The sequence below is a fragment of the Cariama cristata genome, unplaced genomic scaffold, assembly GCF_000690535.1.
Source record: "Cariama cristata isolate BGI_N322 unplaced genomic scaffold, ASM69053v1 scaffold7721, whole genome shotgun sequence".
In the NCBI taxonomy this organism is placed as follows: Eukaryota; Metazoa; Chordata; class Aves; order Cariamiformes; family Cariamidae; genus Cariama; species Cariama cristata.
In genome coordinates this window covers 17,548-43,574 of record NW_009598621.1, presented here as the reverse complement: position 1 = coordinate 43,574, position 26,027 = coordinate 17,548, and the positions used below count along the sequence as shown (strand labels likewise).

Sequence of the window (26,027 nt, the reverse complement as noted above, 5' to 3'; positions counted from 1 at the left end):
TTCCTGCTTCAAATCTTTAGTGTCTGATGAGAGAATCTGATTAATTCGAACTGATCTGGGTTTTTTTGTACTGAAAACCATTCCCTTACTTCAGAGCAATATGTGACTGAGAAGGCAGCTAGATTTTCCTGAAGTTACACAAGCTGGAGTGGGAAGTGCTGCATGACACTGAGCCAGCTTTTCAAAGCATTTATGTGGCTGAAGAGGGAAAAAGGCTCTCCTAAAAAAATGAACTTGATGTTCAAGCAAACTAGGTGCTTATTGCCTGTTAATTTTAACTAAGAGTTAAGCACCTGGTAAGGTTTTTGAGTGACCTTCAGCAGTTGAAGCATCTGTCTGTTTCTTCAGTCACCAAAATACATTTGGAAATATAGTCAAAAATATATGCCATCATGCTGGGAGTTGGAAACAGAAATGGAATTTTGTGTAATGTGATACTTCAAATGTCTACAAGGCAGACTTGCTATGTGAGAAAAATCCATTATAAAGGATTGTGCATATGTTGCAAAAAACATTCTCTGAAATAATCCTGCATATGTTTTTGGGAGACATTTGCCTTGTGTTCCATTGCACAAAATATGACAAGGAAAGTTTCTAGTGGAAATTTGGGGTTTTTTGGTCCTTAAGGAGCTGGGACCAGACTGTTCAGAGACTGTTTTGCTATGGAACTCTGATGTTCTACTTATTTTCTGTTCTGCGTGATAGAAAATGAATCATCTGTTTCTGCATCATTTAGGACAGTGTGAAATCTATTTTGCAGTTATTGTCTAGCTCCTAAGTCAGCCCCCGTGTCTGAGACTGCTTGAAGCCAATCTCAGATGAAGTTGTTATGATGTGTTACTTGCTGCAGTGTTGTGAAAGTCTGTTCTGTGCTTTCTGCTGTTTATTAGGTATGATAGGTCTAAAACTCACAAGTAATTTTTTCAGAATTCTTTCAGAGTAATCTGTGAGCAGCCCTTGGGAACTGAGACAGTACCTGTGTTTATATCTGAAATAATGGAACATAAGTGTTGGAATAAAAGAGTCGTGATGACTAGCTTTCTAGCTAGTGGTATTTTAGACTGTATGTTGCCCTTAAGGACTGTCCTGAGTAATTAAGTGTCTTTGATGAACACTGGTATCAGTGATACAGTGGAGGGGACTGGCTGCATTGCAGTGAACTACATTGTTGTACCTAAAAATGAGTGTTTGGAGGAGCTGCTTGATAGCGTGTCTGAGTAAGTTCTTTGCTGTGTTGCTGTAACATATAAAATGGTGCTTTTCTCCCCTTTTCCTCTCCAAAAATAAACTTGGAAATGTCAGCATCAAGAATGGCAGCATGTTTCTTGACAGGATGAGTGAAAGATCACACAGTCATTTCACAGAAGTACTACTGAAATGTGTTAACTTCTTCTGCATGCCCTTAACATGCCCAGCTGGAGAGAAGTGTTGGAAATTGTAATGGTTATGGATAATAGGCATCAGTGTCTTGGTAAGAAAAGATAAATTGAATCATGCTGATTTAGAATTAGAGAAGGGGAGCAATGAACTGCTCTGAGTCTTGCTGCACTTGATTGAATGTTAAATTTCAGTGAGCTCGCCTCATATGCCATGGTTCTAAGCCCTAACAAATTATAATGGTGTCTGCATTGCATGACAAATACCTCCTTTTTGTAGTAAGTGCACTGACTAGCACTTGAGAAAAATTCAGTGGGAACATCAGGATGGAGAGGGACATTTCAGTTTAAGAGTAACTTCAAATTCCAGTACAATTTGGCATTGGCTCTTTCTTCACCTTTTCTTGTATTTCAACTCTGTACTTCTGTACTGTTGCTTTGTGTGGCTGAAAGGGGAGGGGAAAGAAAGGCCAGCCAAACAGTTACAGGAAAGCTCTTAAAGTGATTCCACAATGTTCATAAAAGCATTTTTAAGAACTGCATATCTTTGCAGTTCACTGCTGATAGTTATACTCTATATTTCTGCACATGCACAAACAAGTTCTAAATATTAGCTACTCTATGATGCTTATGCATCCATAACTAACTGCTCGTGCTTCTACTCCAATCTTGAACTGTCAAATAGCAGAACATTTAAATAAAGTATTTTAAATTTGAAATGCTCTTGTCACAATATTGACCTTTTAATTTGCTCAGCATTATAATAGTGTTGTACCATGAGATAAATGGTCTCTTGTTACGTAAATAACTGTAGAGTCAATAATCACAGACCGTTTCCCATCCTTCTTTCCTCCCCTCCTTTAATAAGAATATGGCCCTTGAAAGAGAGAATTTTATTCTGCTTCCATGGTGTAGAAACTTAATCTTCAGGCAGTCCTGTTGAAGGGATTGGTGACGAACTGAAACGCCACACTGCGTAAGTGTTCCCTGTGGATACTCATTATTAGCTATTAATATAGAGAAAGTGCTTGCTCTGGTAATGAAACACACGGTGCTGAAGGGACTCTACTTTTGTATGTACTTTTGCTAGATGGAGTAAATTACTTAAATAAACATTTGCTTTGAGGTTAAAAAAGCTCTTTAAAATAGAAATAGCAGTACCACATAGATAGCATTCCAAGACAAATGCGTTGCTAATAGAGGATGAAAGGATGAATAGCCATGAATCTGTTATGTGATTACAGATGAGACTGTCCAAAAAAGCATATAATACAATATGATGCATACTAGGAAATTTCATTAATGTTGTACTGGAGAACTCTTGCTTTTTACTGTCCACTTAAACATAATATAGTAGAATCAACCAAATGATGGACATTGATGAAAGTGGATGTATGTAGTGGAGCACATCATTTATGCCATGCCAGTAGACTATTACCCTCTAGTCCTCAGTCCTGTAAAAGACTCTTTAGGAATGTAATGCACCTTCTTGTTATAAGGTATTTGCCATTCAGTACGCTTATGCTTATTTTACAATGAAACTGTAACAGATCGCACTAAGCAATTCTTTCCCATCCTTCATAGTTAGACTATTGCATAAATATAGACTGCAACACCAACTCTTATTTCGATTCTGGTTGCCATGGATTAGATTATAAGAGTTACTCTTAGTCCATGTGTTTCCATGGAGTATTTCAGTGGTGTAGACTGAAATGGGAACACTGATCTGGCATTTTAAAGAAAAGACTCTAGGAATGAAAACAGTCAAGTTTATACACTGGAATCAGCCTAGTGACTCTGATCTAAAGTAAGTGACGCTTACCTTCCTGAGATACTAGGGGTAAAGAAAATCTGAGTGGCATGAACAAAATAGGAAATGGCTCTTTGGGATCTCTTACAGTACAAGAATTAGGAGGAATTACATTATAAAAGCAGGTAACAGGTTCGAGCAAACAAAAAGAGGTGTTTTCTCAACAACTGGCAGAGGCTGTTGTGTTTGTTAAAAGTTTACATTGATCCCAAAAGTGACTGGAGAGTTTTATGATTGAAAAATACAGTGAAGGCTATTAAATACAGATATTTAATATTAAATAACATCTTCCGGCTTGAGCTACAGATCAGTAAAGGCTGGGAGAAATTGTGGTATAATGTTAGCTGCATTATGTGGAAGTCACAGAGAGTGGTGTTCTGCATACATGGCACTACAGAATATATCTGAAGATGAAATGCTTTAGTAACATTAAAGGCATTTCACAAGATTAATTAATACCATTCATTTAATAATATTAATTAATATTAAAATATCTCTTTAGGTAATGGAATCTGGTTTAACTTGTGTTCTTTCATGCCAGCAAAATATTTTGGTATCTATTAAAAAATCCTGGATTTCTAGAATACAGAAACAAAAAAATTAGCAGTCCTTAGACATACATGTATTCTGAATAAATTAGGTTAGATTTGCACTCATATCAAATATCCAGTCTTCAAGTACTAAGACAAATGTTTTATACCCTCATTTGCCTCACTAAAATTAATATGTATGTTTTGAATTATTCATATAAAATGGAAAACAAATGATTTTCCAAATTAAAATATCATCTGTACAGATTATGCTATTAGATCAAACATAATCAACTTGTTAAAAAATATTATTGCTGCTAATTTTTCTTCTCTCTCACCTTTCCCTCTCCTCCTACTCTGAAAAAGTCATCGTGTTTTCTTTACAGATCATGCCACTACAAAGGGTTTCAGTTCTGTAGCTGATCCCTCACATTTGCAAATACTTTGTTTTTCAAATCTTGCTGAAACTTCTTTCATGTTCTACTCTGTGAAGGTCTTATTTCTTAATCATTGCATGTTCTAAGCACACAACCTGAATTAATCCTTTTCCTGTTTTTATGTAGTGACATGGGTAGATCAGATGGTGAACAATCACAAATACTATACTTTCATGCTGTAAAAAGGGTCTTAGTATTTTCTTACCTCTTAAAAAGTAAGAATTATCTTCACAATATGTGAATCAAATACCTTTCATTTATATCTGTGAAGTAGGAGAGACAGATGTGTAATCTGAAAATGTGAAGTGGATCTTAAGAGACACATCTCAGCATTATCTTGTCCCCCCTGCAATGCTAGCAAAGATTTTTCTAAACTCAGTTCATTTCCTAAGTGCTCCAGTATATTCCAGTTGTTTGCATTGGTTTCTCAACAAGTATTCCCTTTGGACTTGTCCTCATTAGGCTTTAAATACCTTGTTGGATAATGGCCATCATCTGCTACTGTAAGTAATAGAACAGAGGGCAGTGTGTTGCCATGCATTAAGACTGTTGACTTCAAGGTTAGGCAGTTCCTATAATCTTACTTAAATTTTATACCTGATTTGCACAGAGATGGTAACATATGCACAGTGATGGACTGCACTTTTCCACCAGTAGTCTAGAGCAGTAACACATTAACTTCTACATTGGCTGGCATCTTAGAACTGTAACTTTAAGTAACTTGGAGAACTGTAACTTTAAGTAACTTGGAGAACTGTAAAATAATAATTAATAGTAAATCTGTAATTAGGCTTGGTGCTTAATATATTTTACATAAAATGTTACATTCAGAGTGGAAACTAGCTTTTTCCTATGCCTCATGCTTTAAGAAATTTTCTAATGAATAGCAGATTAAACTAAGCCACAAATTCAGTACATTTATGATTGTACTGCCAGGCTTTTTTTTCCAAACTTGGTCTCTGCTTTGATGAAAACTGTCCTGGGTGTATGTCTGTGCCTCTGTGAATTCACAGTGTACTGTGAATACTTGCTAAAAGGCATGCAGCTTAAGGACTCCTACTATTTGTGTCAGTGGAGCCATTCTAAGAATTGGATAGTAGAAAATTGTCAACCAACTTATCTGTCCTCTGTGGTCTGAACACTAAGAATGGAGTTTTAGCTAAACGAACAAGGTCTTGCAGCAAGCAGTGGAAACAAGTAATGCAATACTGCAACTACATACACAAAAGTGAAACTTTAGCAAATATAATTCTTGAGAGATCAACGCTTGAGATATTTCATTTTGATTTCCAGCTGCCATGAAAAAACTTAATGACTGGTTTGTGTTCCTCTGTTCTGCCCGGAGGCCAATTTTGAATGTGTATAACCAAGGATTTGAGATCAAGCAAGTGGTCTTTTGCATTGATGTTGTCTTTAACTACAATTGAATGTACAAAACTTGTGCTTAATAGCTATTGCATTGGCCATAAGCCAGGAAGTCCCTTTTCACAAATGAATACCAAAAACTTGGTTTTATTTTTGAACACTTCCATGTGCCTTGCTTCGACTCTATAGGAAAGACTTTTGTAAAAACATGGTTAGTGCTTCTAAGCAAGTACCTCCATGAAGCACCTTGTTTGAGGGCTTTCCGAGGTCCAGGGTGGCCTCCAGCCTAGAGTCGTAGGCTTTTGGTAGAGCTGCTAGGGTACTTGGCCCAGTTCTGGCACTTGAACTTGGTGCTCTGGAGAGTGCCTCTAATGCGGCACGCTCTGCTCCTCTTGGAAGTCGTGTGGGAATTCATGTAAGCAGCTATTTTATGGAAGAAGTTTTAAATTACATTTTATGATAACAAGCTGTTAAAGGTTTATGGAAACAGCATGGCTAATTTTATATGCATTATTTGGAAAGCATCATCATGGAAGCAATGAACAAACATAATTTCCTTTTCCAAGGGAAATGGTTGCTGCAGTAGAGATAAGAGGTTACAATTATAATGACAAGCAATTGAGATGATTTGAAGAGAATGTATTCAAAGTTAAATATTTCTGAAGTTTCTGTATTTTACATATGTGAACTGTGGAAGTACTTCCTGAGCTTGCCTTTTCTCCGTAATTAGAAGCAGGTTACATTGCTTCTGGTTGATAAGCCATTAGTTATTACTATGGTGCTAAATTTGCCCTTGTACCAAATGACCCAAAGGGGAAAAGCTGTCTGTTTGATTACAATAATAATAGCTTTTAACAATTGGATTTACTTAGCTAGATGTTAATTGATCCACTTAGAACCTTCTATAAGAGTTTGTGAATGTTACACAAGACTGCAGGGAGCTGCAGGCAAAAATTAGAAGACATCTGGTGAATTAAAGGTTATGAACTGCCAAGTTCTATTGAAGGAAAACTACATTTCAAAAAAGGTCTCAGCCAGTGCCGAACATTGAAAAGAATTATACAAAGTTTAGTGGTGTGAACCATCTCTTTATTGTGTAGTTTCAGTTTTCACATGAGAAGGAAAATATAGGTGGTCTAAAGAAATTAAGATCTGTTATAAATGAGAAGTTGGAGTTCATTCCTTATTTCCCATTGTTCTCTTGCTTTCCTTGAGGCTGAAGAATGGAGAGATATTTGGAGGGTATGCATGGTTATGAAATCAATAATTTAGAAACTTGAAGGAAAGAAGTATCTGTGTCCAATAATCTTGCAAGAAAAACAAATGACCGATGCACTGAAATTTGGCAACTGTGATAGCCCCAATCTTGTGTAAGGTGATAAATAATATTTTAAGTAGACAGCTATTTGGAATTTCACTTAAGCAGAGCAGTATTTTTAACCCAAGATAGATGGGTTTCTCATCCTTTTCCCTCCCTGCCTCCAATCTTTCTATCTTACTTGACTGTAACCAGTTTTGACCTGTCCCACTCCAAGTACAAGAAAACTTAATCACTGTTAACTGCTGGTCTGTATATCGGCCAGGAGGGATATCCATTTAGCTATGAAAACATAGCTAGATGGCTAACACACTCTTCCATGAGAGAAAAACAGCTTCTGTATGTATCTGGTTGACTAGGCTTAAGTATAACTCCCAGAGTCTTCCTTAGGCATGAATATTACATATTGCAAAGAAAAAAATTACAAGCGAATGTAAAGTAAACAGTTGCATTACATATGTCTGTAATTCTAAGTAGTGAGCCACAGCTGTTGCAATAGTAACACAAGAATTTCATAGAATCAGAGAATCATACAACAATTTGGGTTAGAAGAGATCTTAAAGACCATCTCATTCCAATCCCCCTGCCATGAGCAGGGACACCTTCCACCAGACCAGGTTGCTCAAAGCCCCATCCACCCCAACCTGGAACACTTCCAGGGAGGGGGCATCCACAGCCCCTCGGGGCAACCTGTGCCACTGCCTCACCTCCCTCACCGTGAAGAATTTCTTCCTAATATCTCATCTAAATCTTCCCTCTTCCAGTTTAAAGCCATTGCCCCTTCTCCTGTCACTCCATGCCCTTGTAAAAAGTCCCTCCCCAGCTTTCTTGTCGGCCCCTTTAGGTACTGGAAGGCTGCTCTAAGGTCTGCCTGGAGCCTTCTCTTCTCCAGCCTGAGCAACCCCAACTCTCTCAGCCTGTCCCCATCGGACAGGTGTATTTTTCACCTGTTTATCACATGGGGATGCTTAAGTCTTCATGGATAATTTTTTCTATGTACTTTTTGATGCAAAGTGAAAACCAAAACTACAAAATTGAATTAGATGTCCATTACAGCACATCTGATTCTACACTCACAATATATACAGTACATTTGAAATACCATAGTTTGGAAAGTTTATCATCCTTGCTCTACTAACTTTAGAGTTTACAATGACTGTTTCTGAACCTCCATTTCTTCATGTTAGATCAGGCTGCTAGCTTTTCTAAACAGGCTTAATAATAGTGCATATTTTAAAACTGTCTTTGGATAGTAGAGAATGGCTGCATTTGTTCCTATTCACGTCTAAAATTTCTCCCAGGCTCAGCACTGGGTTGCCGAAGAAGTCAAAAGCAATGCTAGGCACAGGAGTTGCAGCAGAGTAGGAAAAGGTATGTTCCCTCTTCAGAACACCTCAGACTCTGCCATACAACTTCCCCACTGATTAAGTCCCTGAAAAGGGCTAATAACAGTTGTTACAGGAGACACCTGTAATTCTGTGTCATGTGCTAAAGGTCTGATCCAACCAGGCACCCTGCACCCTTGTGTCTTTTTGAACTTGAAGTGAAGTGGTGGTGCTAATTGTATATCCAGTGTGTTGACAGACTCAAAATATGACAATTTGGTTTGCACATTACTATTACTATAACCAGTGATTAAATCAGTGTTGGAAACTGCTAGGCCAATGGTTTGTTAGAAGCTCAGTCTGCAGGAGAATGAGGACCGTAAAAATGATGGGCCGTAAAAAAATCTGCAAACGATATTGTACAAGGCAATGCTAGTCATATCTCTTGTGTGGTGTCTGTACAATTATATACGGTTTCTAGCAGTGATCTTACTACTGATTTCTCCAGAATAAGCAAAAAAAAAAAGAATGGGCAGATATTCGCTAAAGCGTTTTGAAAAGAATTGCCCCTTGGCCATGCCTCTGCAAGTACAGTTTTTCCAGACTATTGATCCATATCTTTATTTATTTTGAGAAATCAGTTTTTTATTTTTGGTGGAATACTTTCAGTGAAGTCCTTCTTCATTGGAGCTGATGGTAAAATTCTCACTGGCTTCAGTGAAATCAAGATCTAAGTGTAAGCCTCATACTACAGCTCTCATTCACTTCCCTACAACTACAATTCATCATTTGAAAACTAGACCACCTGAAGGCCCCTTGCTAAGGCTAGGGAAGGGTGATTTCCATTGTAAGTAAAAATTAGCTTACAAGGTCTTAAACTCCAGTATCTTGTATTATACCAAACAGTCCTATTTCAGTGTAGTCAAGAATTATAGTACGCACACATTTATAGTGTTTAGTATCTTTAATTGGCATTCCTAAAAATAGTTTTATTTGCAGTTATTTCTTTAAAATTATTTGTTAAAAATATTTTATTCTAACTATAGCATTTCTGTGTTTGCTGTCGTCACTGATGATGTTCATTACTAGCATTTGGAGATTTGGTGGTAAGTCTGTAAATTCCACTGTTCTTCACTTCTGTATCAGCAGTAGGCTCATTGTACCTTCTTAAAGACCTGCTTACACTTGACTCCACACACTCTTATTTCCTATGAAGAGAAAATAATTAAAAAATACAACTTTTACATAGAACGCATGCATTGTACATTCATGTGTGTGTCCAGCTTAATTTGAATCCACAATTTTCTATCCAATTAGATTGGGTAGCTTGTACATATTTTAGCATATTTTTAATCCTAAAAGAAACTAGCTGGTTTCGGTTTCTTTTCTGCTGAAAAGTGGAGTAAGAGAAGTTATTTTAGGATCTCAGATATTAAAGGGCCAAATATGTTCCCGGTCCATTATTCTCTATTTGAAGTGTGTGTAACTGCTTAGATCTTTGAAGTGGGCATTCTCTATTTTGGACACATAAAGAAGTTATTTGGGGATGGATTTGAATAACCAGTTCTGAATCTGTATGTTGATGACTGGTAGTTGAAACCTACAAAACCAGGAATCAGTAGAAAGACCCCTCTAGCAACACAATGATCATGGCTAGAACAGGACAGGTAGTTGTATACAGAAGATTTGACCTAGGTCTCTAAATCACAGCACAGCAGTGAGTGTTGACTGAACTTGACCATACAGCATATTGAACTTGACCATACAGTAGACAGCAGTAGATGTTTAACGCTGTCTACTGTTCCTTTGTGTTCCATAAGAGCTTTTCAAAACCGCCTACTTGCTAGTCATTGGATCAGCGTGAACTGTGAATAAGCAGGTGCAATGATGTTTACATCTTGGGCACTGATTTGTGAGGCCTACTGTTTGCTTAATCTCACTGAAGATGCAGTTTAATCTTCTCTATTAGTGAAACCATTGAAATTAGATGTGAGAAGTGCACACAGTATGTGTGGGGATGTGTGCAGGTGTTGACTGGTTTTGGTGGAAGAAGAAAAAAGGGTGACCTAGCAGAAGGGATGTACTTTCTATTTCAAGATAAGACTTTTAATAAAGGTGTCAGAATATTTTGAGGAAACAGGAGGCAGAGTTTCCTGGGAAGTTGTGCACATTTTCTTATAGGGGACTTTGATAAAATGACATATTAAAAAACCTTACACTGAGTCAGTAACCTTATTGGCATAGGTTGCTAGTCCCTAGAAAGAGAAAGTGCTTCATGATGAATTGATGAAACAAGCAGACTGACACAGTGATTTTAGTTAGGACCTGTGTTGTTCACTTCTATATAGGTAACCCGGAAGAAGGAGTGTGCAATAAGGGCTAAGAGATCTGCTGACAGTGACAAAAACCTACGGAGCAGAAGCAATCAATACAATAGAAAAGGGCAATAAAACTCAAAAGGAAATGGAGAATGGTCAAATAAGTCACTCACATAAAATAGCATCCGAGGAGGAAAAAGAACTACAAAGTATGGATCATAGAATGAAATAGAGAAAATAGGAGGCGATAAACTGCTAAAGGATGTGGTACTACTCTCTACAGCACTGTGGAAAAAATTAAATTAACACTTGGCTCATTGTGTAAAGTTCAATAGGATCATAAAGCTATCGAAGTATCAATTTTTTAGAGGTAACTGCCCATTGTATCAAAGGAGTCTCAAGAGTCCAGGACCTAGTAATCTTAGCTGGTCAAAAACAAGATACTAAATTGGACTCTTTTACTGTATGTTTAATGGAGAGAGGTACATTAACAAGAATTCAGAGAAATAAAGAGGACGTCTTTTGAAGTTCATTAAATATAAAAAGTGATAAAATTGAAATATTGGGACTAGCCTCTAAAATACGTGGTTACTTCCTTTGCATGAAGCAATTTTGTAGTGACTTTCATGTACATGAGAGACAGATTGTGATAAATTGTACAAGTGCCAATGACTGCACTGATGCCTGCATGAGCTGGCAGGTATGATACAGAACTCTTCACAGCCTTCTGAAAACGGGGCCTCAGATCAGTCAGGTTACCTTGGGCTACCTAAAGTGGCACTAGACATATATGTTTGAGCAACTAAATCTGAATTTATGACTTCTGAAATCAAAGTCTTGACAAGGTCACGTATAGAAAGTGGTCTGGCTTGGAGGTCCATGGCTAGGTTGTACGGCTACAGCATGCATCAGAGTAAGGGTAGCAGAAAGTGGGGCTAAAGAAATTGGTGTTAGGGACAGGAAATGGGAAGAGATAATGACTGCGGAGCTGGCAAGGGACAGAAACCAGGATGCCAATACAGAGAAACCCAGTAGCAACTACTGCTATTGCTTCATGTACGTGCAGATGAGTGCACATACGTGCATGACTGAGTGCAGAAAGGTGTAAGTTGAACTTCCAGGCCAGGCATTGTATGGCTAATTGCAACCTGTTTGCCAGCAGAGAATCTGAAAGGGCTGATGCTTGGTGTCATGGCACCAACTGGTGTGAAGCCGGGAAGTACTGTGGCAATACTGTAGTGTGTTTGTGTATAGATAGAGGAAATATGTATACACAGGAAATTCTGGTGTCTTTTTATTGCTTCCACTCTAATTTCAGTAAGCCCATGACCTCAGCTATAAAGTGATGACTTATACAGTAACTTTCTCCCTACCTGCATTATATCAAGTATGCAGTCCAGATGGTAAAATCTGTCGCATACATTCCTTTCCCAAAGTGGTTTCTGGGACTTCCAGTACTTCCTGAAAATCGTGTTTAGTAATAAGGGGTTTGAGGTACTTTTGCAAAGATTTCATAACTCTGCTACTGTTTTGAATATTTAGAGAACATCCATTTAGACTGCTGAATGCTAATAGTACTGACCAGTGAACAGAAATGGAGGTTGGATTTTATTATCTCAGCAGGAAGACTGCGTTTTACCCACATTGATGAGAGAGTGAGGATGCTATAAAGAACTGTGTGAGGAAAGAATAGGCATCTTCTTTCAAGTCCTGTTAACTTAGGAAGATAAAAATGATGATCTGAAAGAACATGACATTTCGAAAACTTAATTGCTGTTTTAGTTCTCTAGGCTGTAATGCAGCCTGGCCTGTAATTATTTTAAAAGAACAATGGTGTATTTTCCCCTTACGGCTTATTGTTGGATGCATAATTTCACCAGCTCCCATACTGCATATTTCACAGACTGTATGAAGGACATTCTCTTAAATATCTTCCTCAGGGTAAACATTTCAAACTGGTATGTCTGGGCAGACAGTTAACACAGAAAGAGTACCGCTTTGAAATCAGAGAGTCTTTGTAAGGGACATAAAAGCATAATGGCTCCAAATGAAATTGTTGCTTTAGAAAAAAGTCAAATGCCGCACCAATGCATAGTTATGTCAAAGTAAGCCAAGATAACATAGCACAGAGCCTGCTGCATTACATCTAACCATTTTAATAGACTGGCATTTAAAACCTGTTACATGATCTTACCAGGTGCATTTCATCTCCTTCAATCCACTGGGTCCAACCACGACCTTCTTTTTCTCCGTTCTGTACACAAAGAAGCTTATCTCCATCCCAAGATACGGTGGTCTAACAAAATAGACATGTTCAGCATTACTGTTGTATTCTCTGGTATTATGATTAGTTTCCTTAAAGCAAAATTTCTCTTTAATACAATAAATGATTAATATATCTCATAAGAAGACTAATTGTAGAGTGTCATAACACTTAGGATAATTACAAACGAAATGAGCTTAAACAGAAAGTTGCTACCCAACTGTCTGTCAAAACCTGGAAGGATGAGATAAAGCTGTTTAAATGAAAGAAAAAATATAATAAAAATCATCGTGTGAGAGCGCAGTCCTCTCTCCTTGCTGACAAATAGAGCAGCAGAAGAGATGTGCAGCCTAACACTGTGTTTGCAAAAGGAGCTGAAAACTTCAGATTCAGTTTGTTTTTTCCACCATAAGAAGGGTTCCCCAGCTGCTCTACCTGAAAAAACTACCCACCTACTGGCAGCTATGGATGAACAAGTCTTTTAAATCCTGAGCTTTTTTTTCCCCATGTCTTAATCTGCCTTCTGTCATTGAGCAGAGTGGTTTGGAAGTATCAGCAAATTGGTAACTTTGCCAGCATCCTGCTTTGTGTAACTGTAGCTGGAGAGCTGCTTGAGCCAGGACTGGCAGAGAGCGAGTGAGAGTAAGGTGTTGCAGGATTCAGCATAGCTCTTTTGTGAATATTGGTGCTGTCCTGAGCAGTTCAGTAGGACTTGATTCATAAAATTATTTAAATGTATGAGGGTGCATCCAACAGCTTGTTACTCTGGTCAGTCTTTACTGACACTTTGCCTTCCACATCTCCCTAAGGTAAAGAGAAGCAATACTCTGTAAAATATTTAAAGAGCGAAGGGGAAGAGCAGTGACAATTTGTGCTCCATGAGGATAGTTTAACATCAATATTAGCACATGGCTTTTAAACCAGCTTGTTTGAAGTGAATCTGAGGAGTAAATACGGATTTACTGTCTACCTTGTAAAAGTCAGCAGTCACTGTCTGTATGAGTAGTCAGATATGGAGAGAAGATGAATTCTGATCTGTCATTAAAGGAAAAATTATTGCATCCATCCTGTGTAGTTTCAAAGAAAAGAAGTCAGCCTACATTTGTCATTCTGGGAACTAAAACCACTTCAACATTCAAGTACTATGCAGCCCTATTTATTTAATTTGTGTATGTCACAAACAGTTAATTTTTAAATGATAACCATGAGAGCCACTATCTTTAAATGGCTACAGCCAGCAGTCTCCACCTCTGGGAAGCTTCAGACTAAACAACCATGGAAAATGAATTACTAGAAAGAGTGCCAGCATAGATAGTGATAGGCAAGATATCGTTATTGATCCCATATAGTCTGTTTGCATCATATGGGGTCTCTGAAAGACAAACTCATGTGTCCTTGCTAAAAATCTCTCCAATTTGTAAAATGCATTCACAAATTCTTCTGTTCGCTCTTGTAAAATAGCATATTTAAACCAAGTGGTAGATAACATTTTAAAAAAGCCATATCCTTTTAATGTATAAAATGCTAATGCAGGAAGGAACAACACATTTGAGTAAAGCTGTAGTTAATGTGGTCATCAGTTTAAATTCTCTTCCATGTATGTTTTGAATCTGTAGACATCCAGTTGGAGACAGAAGATAACAAATAATACTGATCAAAGTGAAAATGTTTAATTTATTATTTAACATATCTAAGAATTTCTGATGATTCTAAAAAATGAATATTTCAGGAAAAGAACATTATTTCTACCGATGACTTGTAGATGTCAGGGATATTGTGGAATGAAGCATTTGTATATGCAACTTTGCTTAATAACCGCACCTACTTTTATCTACTGAGTATTAGCTCAACATATTTTAATCATTAGGCTAACTCAATAGTTAAATTTTGTGGGTTTATATGTGATTTCAAAGGCATTATACCCTGGTAAAGTAAGATCCAACTTTATTAGTACTACTAATGTTCAAAGTCAGTTGTGGAAGTTATTAGTCTTGATAATATTCACTAGCTTAGTACACTTGGGGGCAATTGAGAAATGTCTGTAGCAGCACAAGGAAACGTTAACTTTTTCAGCCTCCAAGGATGGTTGAAATTGCTTCATCTCAGAAAACAACACATATTTTTCTCTGGCTTTCTTGTTTTTCCAGTCAGGATTAGGTATTGCTTTTGGCAATTTGGTGATAACCACAAAGAGTATACTACTACACACTGTTAACCAAGCTGTTTTATCAGACAATATTCTCGGTTATCATCCTCTGCCTTCCCTTTGAGAAATATAAATATTGAAGGGATATGAGTAAACCATGAAGTTTCTGATTTTTGTATGTGGCTATTTTGCTATGAAGGTTACAAAGCACAGAATATATTGCAGGAGAACATAATGTCCTCTTCTTTGTTAGCAGGAACAACCACTTTATGACAGTAAGATTAATCAGTAACATTTTATTCTTTTTCTTTCTCTAGGTCAAACTGTAATGTCTCATATAATAAAAGACACAACTAATACAGAAGATAGAAACTTCTCATTTAACTCAGATTTAAATAAGTTCTCCCATTCCAAATATCTCTATTGAGACACACATTGAGTATGAGTTGAGGTTGGAGTTGCCGTGGCTGTTACATACGCGCTGCCTGCTGCTAATAGTCCACCCTTTGCCAACAGCTAAAATACAGCAACACCTGCCTTTTAGAACATTTCCAAATATTTGAGCCAGAACATAATAATAATATTCCAAAAATACCACTGTAGGGCAAATGTTGGTAAATATAGTCTCTTTTGTTGTATATAAGAGCAAATATTTATTTTAAAAGATTGGATCAGGATATTGCCATTGTATAATTAGGAGTCAAGCACTTGAATTGACTAGTAAGGCAGTTCTGTATGAACCTTTAGTTGCCGTTGTTTTCCTCTCCTGGCACACACTTACTATCAAGATAAAGAAATGCTTTACCTTTTATGTAAAGCAACTTTTCTTATAAAAGTAGGCTTTTATAACTAACCTTGTTTGCCACCATTTTGATAACAGCATTACCTAAGGTTTGCCTGATTACAGAGACTGAGCTACTGTCTCCTATCTGGAATGACTGAAAACCTTTGCCAGGGTTTGGTGAGCATAGCATCCCTGGGCAGACAGTTCCTATTCTTCATCTTCCTCCATAAGCAAGGGGGGAAGTAGACAAACTTTGAGGACACTGGAAAGCTGCAGTTTCCCAATGGCAATAAAACCAAGTAGGTGAAAATGTAGTATTTCTCTAAAACTGAAGGCTCTTGCCTTTTTGAGCATCTTACGCTACTCGTAGGATAAATGGAAGACTTCATTTATTCCTTTCAACTAGGTAGTACATAGTCTAGTTTGTCCTAAGCAAGCTTAAGTTTTGCTTATTTACTACCTGATCATACTTAAACCTAAGACGAATACTTCTTCGGTCAAATGTATATAATTCTGTAGGAAACTTCAATAGAAAATAGTGATCAATGCAATTAGTTGATAGTGTGATTAAAAATACTGAAGAAGCACAAGAAAAGTTAATGGAGTGAGATAAATAAAAGTGAGCCTCAATTTAACTTTTCTCAAAAATTCTAACCACCAATATTGCACATCTTTTGGATTATATACTCTTTGCTCTTGAGGTGTAATAATAAAAAATGGAGCTCCTCTGGGAGGTGAAGAAGCCTGAGAACAAAAAATTTTCAAATTTTCTTTAGTTTTATGATATGATTTCTGTAGTCTTACACTTTTTTGTGTACTTAGATATTTTCCTTTTAGTACTTGGCCATTCACATACTTTTTGTTAGTGCTTTAATCTCTTTGTGTTACAAAAATTTAAATACATGTGCATAGCAACACCATCTTCCTGAAAACTAAAGCTAGAGTAAATGATAATTAAAGTGCTCTCACTACTGTTTTCAGTTATGAGACAACATAAATTTATTAAATGAAATATTTAGTAAAAACAACAAATCTATTGACTATGTATTTGCATTTTCTCTAGTAGCAGTAACAGTAGTGAAGTCTTGCAGAATTACGACAGATATTACTTCCAGCTTCTAGTGGCAAGTCATACTGACCCACAGCCAGAGATACTGACTTTTGTAATTTACTGAAATAGTCATCAAACTATTTTATCAGAGAACTTTGCATTTCCCAATGAGGTTCAAGTACAAAACCATTTGACACTGGCTCTGCGCAATGTTTCTCATTCCCATGCTGGCTATTCCTAGTGTGCTTGCTTGTGTCACGTGCTCTGCAGTTAAGATACATGATGTATTTTACAGGTGAATGAAAGAACTTTTTTTGTTTAAGTAGTCCATGAACATTTTTTGTTAATGCTACATAGATTTTCGACATTGCATTTACAAATATGAATTGCAGCTACCACATGTCATCAAAAATATGTTATTGATTTCCCATCTGTAGGAGAAAGATAGCAGTACCAGTTCTATTTTTCTTCTACTTCCCTTCAGAGCGTTGTCTCTATATTATGGTGCAGTAAATGACTGCAATGCTCTAAAACTGCACGACACACTCTATGCTCCATCTCAATCCAGTAATTTTCTGCTTATGAGAATGACCAGTCATTTTACAACTGTAATTATGATTTAAGAAGGATTAAACAATCGAAAGTAATTGTTTAGGTCAGATGACACAGAAAAATCCAACTTGACCTGTGTCCTGTACTGTGTTTACAAATAACACCAAAGAAAATATCCTAGAATGTTTTGGCCAGACATGGCAATATATCCAACAAGATATTTAATAGCTTCTCAAGATAAAGCATTTTCATCTGTACTAAGTATTAAAGTGATAAAAAAACCTCTGGTAAGCAGCTTGCAGGGGAAATTTTCATCAAATGACACCTACCAACTAATGTTGGTGTCACAGACAAAATCTAATGTAACTGTGAAGGGGCATTCTGTAATGTTGTAGTCACTACATATGACCTGTGTAGGAGGCATGCTGCACGCAGCTAACAGGAGGGCTACAAACAGTTTGCAGGGTTTGTCATTTCTCCATCCTGTAAGTCCTTTTATCTCATCAAATCTGCATCTGGCAGGTCGGTGACAGACAAACTACTGAGAAAACAGCAACAAACCCAACAGAAAAATTAGCGGTAGGATTTCTGGACTTTATCTCTAGATACTGTTGCTGGACAAAGCCTATACATATTTTAGCCATCCTGTAGCTAGGTCGAATGATGAAGTCTATACCAACCTTTCCTTCCCTTACTAACTTCAGTTCAACCCTGTAGAAGCACTTATAAACCTAACCTCCCATTTCATCATTCCTGTTTTTAGCCATGCAGCAGCAGAACTCCCAAAGTTAACTGATAGGAAATGGTACAATACAACTCACTTCTCAGCTGCTTGTGGGGCTGGCAGATGTGATGTCTCATAATAGGCATCTATAGCTACAGGACTCTGAACTGTGTTCATGCCATTATGAACTTGCTCATACTGTTATTGAAAGACAAGCTGTTTATAATGTGGGCATTCTGTACCTGACTGATAAGCTTATTGAAGTTCACTGTAGTCAAAAGATGAGACACTTCTAGAAGCAGTATTTTGCTTCTATGACTGTTAGCATCTCCATTGGTAGCAAAGGGGCTTAGGATTGGATTGACAAATTTTAGATCAAAGGATAAGCTGCTCTCAGATAGGATCAGACCTTAAATGTTCAAATTCCTTATTTTGAATCCTTGCTCATAAGAGCAATGAAGGAAAGCAATGTCTAGAGACATGTTCTGGGGAGTAGGAAAGTAAATGTGTCAAAACTCCAGGCTTTGCAGGTGACAATATATGGGAGGAGGAGGAGAATCAATATTTTGGACAGTGCATAATGTTTTATTTCTTAGGAATGGTGGATTTTTTTTCTTACTGAAATAAAATTGTATACAAATAATACAAAAATAGGAAGACTTGTGTATACTATATGCCAGAAAAAAGAAGTAGAAACCAGCACGTCCAATTCACTTTGTGCAAGGATCAGGATCGATTCTAAGACACTGTTTAAATTAATGTGTACAATTGATTTATCCTCTGTGTAATTTTAGCAAGATGCAATTGTATATGACGCTAATGGTTTGTCATTCAAAATTGGATTTGTTAAGTCTGGTTCTCAGGTTTTCAGCTGATTCTTTCTGATTGCACTTTCTGCATTCATAACTCTCTGAGCTTTTTAGGATTCACAAAAAGCTGAAATGCTAAGCCCATCCAAAACCACCTCCCCTACAAAGCTTCGGTATGTTAGCAGGGGTTTTTTGAATAACTAGCTCAAAGCTTCTGATCAGTCTCAGGTTTTAGACATGAATCCAGCACTCAAAAATTTGAAGTCAATGACATTTTAAATTCTATGGCAAAAGATTCCAGAGATCTCATTTGATATCACCATGCGAATGTGCTGAGCATATCCCTTATAGGTAATAAGCAGCAATGCCAAAAGAGTATGCAGTGTGAAAAAAGACAGAAAAAAAGAAACAGCTCCTCTTTACTGAGGCACAGAGACTGAATGAGCCAGAGTTTGAGAGAGCCTGAGACAGATCCAAGAGTGGACCTCTGTTCTCTGGAGCCTCAGATCGGTTGACTGGAGGTCTGTTCTTCCTCACTTGTGGACAGCAGTTTGTAACAGGTCAGAAGTATCAACAGAAAACTACATGAAGATTACCTCCTTTAAATTAAAATCCCCCCACCCCCCCACCCCCAAATCAGAGATTATTCCAATGAGGAGCTGGGGAATTTACAGTACTGCAGAGAGAGAGGACACTAGATTTGAGAAAAGACTGGTATAAACATACAGGCAATGACATAAAAACTCCTCTCAGCAACAATCACTCTAGAACAATGCCTCTTCCAACAAAGTATATGAGAAAATACTTGCAAGCCAAAAAGAAAAGGACAGCATTTGAAGAGGTGAAGAAAACAGTTGAATCAGAGGGATCAAGTAAAGACATATTGCTGATCTTGCATCTTACTAGACAGGCACAGTTTATTTTGAGTCTTCTCACCCTGCGGGGGATCCCTACTGAAATTCCAAGTATTGGAATGTTGTTTGTTGGTTGCTGTTTTTTCTGGGAGCAAAGTCTTCATTCTAATACCTACTCTAAACTAGATTAACAGCTGTGAATTCCATTTGTGGAACAGAGGAACCCTGCCTAAATAGTTAGCTAAGCTCCATGAGCTATGTGATTTTATAACAGGGCTTTATTCTGACCTTGCAGCAGTATAAATCAAATTATGTCCAGAACAACTAAACTTCATTGCATTTTTCCTGAATACAAACTAGAGAGGAATCAGTTTGACATTAGCCACAATAGTTACTTAAAACAGAGCCATGATCAGTTTCAAACAACTTACCTCCTTTCACTAGGATGCAGCACATCTAACTAGCACTGCGTTCTGTGGCAGAAGGATTGGTCAGGTGCCTATGAATAATCCTTATGTGGCTGTCTCAGACATTAAATGACTATCTATTTCTAGGAAGATACTTCATATGGTAAGATGTATGAGAGAGCCGATGAGTGAATTCCACAACTCCCAACCCCCCCTTACCCTACCCCACCCCAGCAAGTCTTAACTATGACTAACAGTTATATTAGTTCCAATAATGGAACCCTAAACACCCATTTGACAACTTATCCATGGTTATACTCTGCTTGTATTCTGTTTTGGTTAACTAAATGGTTAATATGTACGATTTCCCACCTTCAGTTTCAGATTCTTGCTGTTTTACCTGTTTACCAGTCCCCTGTCATCGTTACTTCCTTTGCTGCTTCAATGTAAGAAGAAAATTACTATGCCTAAGAGCATAAGGCTCTGAATTACTGAAGCATCCTTCATTTGCTTAGCCAAATATTCAATTCTAATGCAACTAATGCTGTTTTAAATTATCTAAGAAATTCTGCTGTTCTATATTTAGAACATAGACTCTTCCTTGATTTTTTAAACAGATCACTTGCTCTGTCAAAAGATAGATTCATTCTGGATAGTGTGAGCTAAAGCAACTCCATCTCATTCAAATGCTTGAATAGCAGAGAAAAATTATGATGCAAAAACTTTCTCTGACTTTAGCAGCAAAATGATTAGAAAAGTAAAAATTTTAGGGAAGTAATTTTTGCATCTGAACTATTCCATTCTCAATCTGCTTTGATTCATTGGGTGCAAAGACTTGGAACATGAAACTTCAGCCTTTGTTTCAGCCTTTTAAGTTTTTTTCAGTTAACTTTTTTATAAACTTCTGACTGATGTACTAAGCAAATACACTGTGAAGGTACATAAGACTAACTTTTCTGCTTAATGTCAGACCCTGCCCTGTTCATATGTTTACTAGTACATATTACACGTTGCAGATGTTTCCTCAGCTTCACTGTTTATTACTGATGGTGAAAAAGGGAGGCAAAATTATCTGGTGACGAATGAGACATACTTTCAGAGATGGTTTTCAATTAATTGTTGTTTCAATAAAGTCTTGCCTTTTTTGTGCACAGTAAATTTTTTTCCACAGTAAAGTTTATGTGCATGAAACAAGGTTTTATACTTGGTGCAATACCTGAGATGCTCACTAAATTAATCTCAACTAGAGATTATAGAATTTATCTTTAAAATTGAGGAAATTTCATGATGAGACTGGAACTTCACTGAGAATGAAGATAGCAGGACCAAATACTCAGTCCAGGAAATAGCAAAGCCATAGTTACCTTTTTATCTTTAAATTTCTGTCTTTGTACACTATACATCTGATACGTGTTACCAATTAAAACCAGGAACAAGCTCTAATGTGCACCCTGTAACATTTGCAAAGAATAAAAGATGCTCCTGAATACATAAACTTTCATTTTACCTTTGTAGTTGAAACTGCCCAGTTTTTAACAACCCTACATATTAAGTATGATTAAACTTGCAGAAACATATCTTTCACAAAGCGACTAAACAAATAGAGAAACTCTTATTTAAATTTTATCTAGGAGATAAAATCTCTGGGTAAAAGGTCCAGGAGAAGCACAATAGCATTATGGAGCTAAGTGAACACAGATGTCTTGTCTGCATTTCCTAAGAGACCAGGTTGTGCTGCAGCTTGCTCCATACATGGTTTCAGTAATGCTTAGAACACATGGAATATCAACTGTCTTTTTGGAAGCACATCACACTGTGATAGTGATCTCTCCTGTGTCCACACATACGTGCAGTCAACTATCCTAATCTTTGGTTTCACAGAACAGAGAAATTGCATCTTTAACTAAACTAGCAGGGCTTTTGAGTTTCTTGAGATTCCAAAGTAGCAAATTCTTACTTCCCAACAGAAACAAAATCTCAAAGGAACTGGTGTCACCAACTGCTGTTACCTATATCCCTTATAAAAACAGAATCACCTTAAACATGCTGCATACAAGAAAGCAATGGTTAAAGGTCTAAAAAAGGACAAACTGAAACTGCTAAGGTTTATCCAGTTCAATTAATTCACTGTTCCAGAAATTCAGACAGGCTTCCAGGAGTGACCAACTATAAAAATGAAAAAATCCTAACTGAAATGTAGGAGGGAGCCTACACTATCAATTCCTACTGTCAAACTTTTGACTTACTTCTAAAATAAGTGTCTGCAGAACTTTTTAGCCTTTACTCATTACAGACAGTATCGATTTGGAATTATTGTAGTTACACTCTACCCTGACTGACTGAAAGGTGTGTTTTACAACTGAAAGGTGAACACAATTTCAGTGACTTATACACAAGATCTAACCTGTTCACCATGCTAATATTATTTTTACTGATGTGTTCACTCTAGATGATATATTCTTCATCAAAAGAAAAAATGATCTATACCTATTGGATTAATTACTTCTAAGGTTATTTTTGCTAGTCTCCTGATGATTGCTCTGCTATATAGATTAATATTTGATGTGTAATTTCTCTTATCCATGTTACTTTGCACTTCTCATACATTGAGCTACTTGGATAAAACTTGCCCAGTGGTCTGCTCAGTCCACAATATAAATAACAATAATTGATTCACAATCTCTCCCATTACACAGGTTGACTATTAATGATTAAGCCATTTATGGCATGCAGTTTCACAGGCTACAGATGAGAAAAGGAAACACCAAGAATGATCTTCAACCTTTGCTTTTATGGTGGTTTTCTTCAAAATACCACTCAGGGAGTGGTCCAGTATCTCTCATAGCACCTCCATGACCCTTCTCTCACAATACTCCGTCTGGACCGTTGGAGTTACCTTGTTGTTTAACAACTGCAGGTTTTGCGTGACATTATGGTTATCAGATTTGGGCTGAAGTGGCTTCAGAAAGACAGCTCCTTGTACCGTTTTGCCTTTCAGAAAACTGAGGTCTCATGTAGAAAAGAAATCTCTAGTAAGAAGATTGAACTATAAAGTACGATAATTGCTACAAGGCAAATAGAGAACCAGTGATCAATGACCTTAACTATATGGCTGCAGTTGATATCTGTTGTTGGGAGGCCATAAAGGGACACAGGATTTCTGAAAGTTTTTGTGGAATATGTGCATGAGTAATTTTTGACAAAACAAACAGTCAGGGCTACTGACTACCCCTTGGATTTTTTTGGAAAAGGCAAGAAGATGCTAGTACCTTCTGCTGCCAAGGCTGAGGAAGCATTTTGCACAAATGTTTAAGCAACTCTTGGAAGTAGTGAACTAGGTTCTACTCCAAATCCAATAGACATTGTAGTTACTAGAATAATCTTTCTCTAATTTCTTCTTTCTGGTTCAACATTTGAATTCTTCCTCATCACTCAATTTAGCAAAACAGGGTAAAGCTTGGCCTGTTACAAATAATGCAATATTTAGGGTATTTGTCAGGAAATTAAGAGTTGTGTGTTAAATCTACCCAGCATTTCAAAAGCAGGACTAGACAAGGGCTGCACTTCCTTGTCTTCTGAAACTGATTTTTCAGCACAGTGGTTGTCTGACACATTTAGTAAGAACTCATTGCAGGTAGATGCTAGACAGACTCAGAGCACAATTCTTTCTGCCATGTAGAGGATGTTTTAGTCCTCCTTTAGATGGACTTTAATGGTATTTAAGTATAGATAATGCTTAGGTGGAGACAGTTCTGTACACACACAAACCAGCACTTCACTGACTCAACGTTAAGTCTTCAGCCATTTTTAACACTTGAGCAGATGTTTTGAATATTGCTATATTTGATAGTAATTTAGCCACCTAAGTCTAGGTCTTTCTTTGGGCTCATATCTGTTCAGTGGATCTGGACCTCATTACCCTGTTTAAGAGAATTCCAGCAGTCAAAAATGCATTATGACATTGGGACACTTTCTTAATGACAAATACACATTTCTTCTCCCTTCTGTGAATTTTGTATTCTGCACTCCATCATGCTTCTACCCTCTGTAACAAGGAGTACAGAAGGATTAGTTGAGGCAGTCACTAGCTAGCCATTCTGGTTTTCTGATCTTCATGATCTTTCCCTTTCCTGCCATCACCAGAGCAAATTTGCATATACTAGTGTTAGAGAATAGTATGGGGTTTAAATGGCACTATCTTTCTAAGAATGGAAGCCTATTAATTCTCTTTTATGTGATTCCTCCTCTGTAGTCCCTCCTGAGATAATTTTATTTTGCGTATCAACTTCTTCACTGTAGAATATTGCAGGTGTCATGCTTTCAAACTAACAGGAAAGAACTTGCTATTCTCAACATTTTCCCCTGTTAATTGGTATTTATCAGTCGTAAGTTAGAAAATACTGTCTCTCTAACAAGCAAAAAGAGCTCATAAGGCAGAGTCCTCACTGTTTGCTTATTGATTGCAATAAGATTTGTTCCAGTAGGCTAACTAATGCATCTGCTCTAATAAATACACCCAGGAAAGAAGCAGCACAGGAACAAGAACAAGAAAGAAAAGCTGCAATTTCTAAGCACTTGGCCATTCTTACACATGGGGAATAGTGCCAGACCCTGCAATCAGTGGATTTCCTTACTGTAAAACATTACTCAGTGAAAAGATTCTGAAAGTCTGAACCTAAATGTCTTTTTGACTATCAAATATCCCAGTATAATTGAGTAATGTTTCATTGAAGTTACTATTCATTCATTGATAAAATTGTTTTGTGCTCCTGATTAAAATTAGCATTCATTTAATGCAAAGGCAAGCTAAAAACTGTAAACTGCAAAGTACAGAAATAATTTAGGAATAGCCATACAAAATGGTTAACAGATGTGGTCTGTGAAAGCCCTCAGATTATTAATATTCTTTTTTTTGGTCTGTTACAGTTCTAATTCTTACCATGCATTTGCGATCATCCACCCCAGCTAAATCCTCCTCAAACTCCTTTCCTACATCAAATTCCATGATGTAGTTTCTAAAAGTGCTTAGCGTTTTAATGATCATATGATCCCCATTCTGAAGGATTTCTTTGTCAGGTTTCAGCAAGTTTGCTATTTTTCTTACAGCAACATTTACATCTGAAAAAGAAAAAAATTTATTTTAATCCATAAAAGTCTACCACATAAAGAAGCTTGTAGCTCTTCAGAGAACTAAACCAAACAAAGATAAATAAATGTCCAGATCTTTCAGGCCGGCTTTCTCATCAGGAAAAAGTTCGTAACCTAATTCTTTTAACTTAAATAAGTTAATGTTTTGATTTTCTGATTATGTGGAGTCCTAAAAAAATACCATTAGTATTTGACAGTTAGTAAAACCTTCAATATTTCTATAGAAATACTAGCACTTTACATCAAATGCAAATACACAAAATTGCATTAATTACATTACTGTCTCTTTATTATACATAAAAATTTTACTCTTTTTCAAATTATGGTTGTTTTTAAGCCTGAAATCTGCCACATCTCGTCAAGCTATGTAGTGTAATCTCTGTTAATGTAAGCTTCAAGATGGTAAGAGGCTGCTTAAGACAAAACAATTTTGCATAAGGCAATTCTTAAAGTGCATTCCTGAAAAAAAATTCTCACAAATATGATTTATGACTGTACAAGAAAAAATAGATTTGTGTAAAGACTAAGACAGGTTGCATTTATTGATCATTTGTTAAAGAAATACAAAGGGAACCTTACCCAGTGCTTTCAGATACTCCTCAAAATTGTCATTGCTGACCATTTTCCAGTAACCATTGAAATCTGCAGGCATCCCTACTTTAGGTTATTGTCAAAATCAAAGTCTCAGAACAGTGTGTTGATTCTGCACCACACAGCTCACTGCCTTTCTTTGTGGCAAGTCTGAACTCTGGTTTCTTTTATCTCTTTTTTAGACCATGTAGCTATGCAAGTCCTTCTAATCTGATTATT

General features: G+C 36.9%; 1 protein-coding gene across 1 annotated transcript; it reads right to left on the bottom strand.

Moving 5' to 3' along the window:
* Nucleotides 1-9,106: 9,106 nt before the first annotated feature.
* RBP1 (retinol binding protein 1, cellular) lies at nt 9,107-25,921 on the bottom strand. Its single transcript, XM_009709362.1, has 4 exons — nt 25,797-25,921; nt 25,009-25,187; nt 12,674-12,775; nt 9,107-9,369 (listed from the first exon to the last, which is right to left on the bottom strand). The coding sequence occupies exons 1-4, from the start codon at nt 25,867-25,869 to the stop codon at nt 9,316-9,318; spliced, it is 408 nt and encodes a 135-aa protein (XP_009707664.1). The 5' UTR covers nt 25,870-25,921; the 3' UTR covers nt 9,107-9,315.
* Between the last annotated feature and the right edge of the window lie 106 nt (nt 25,922-26,027).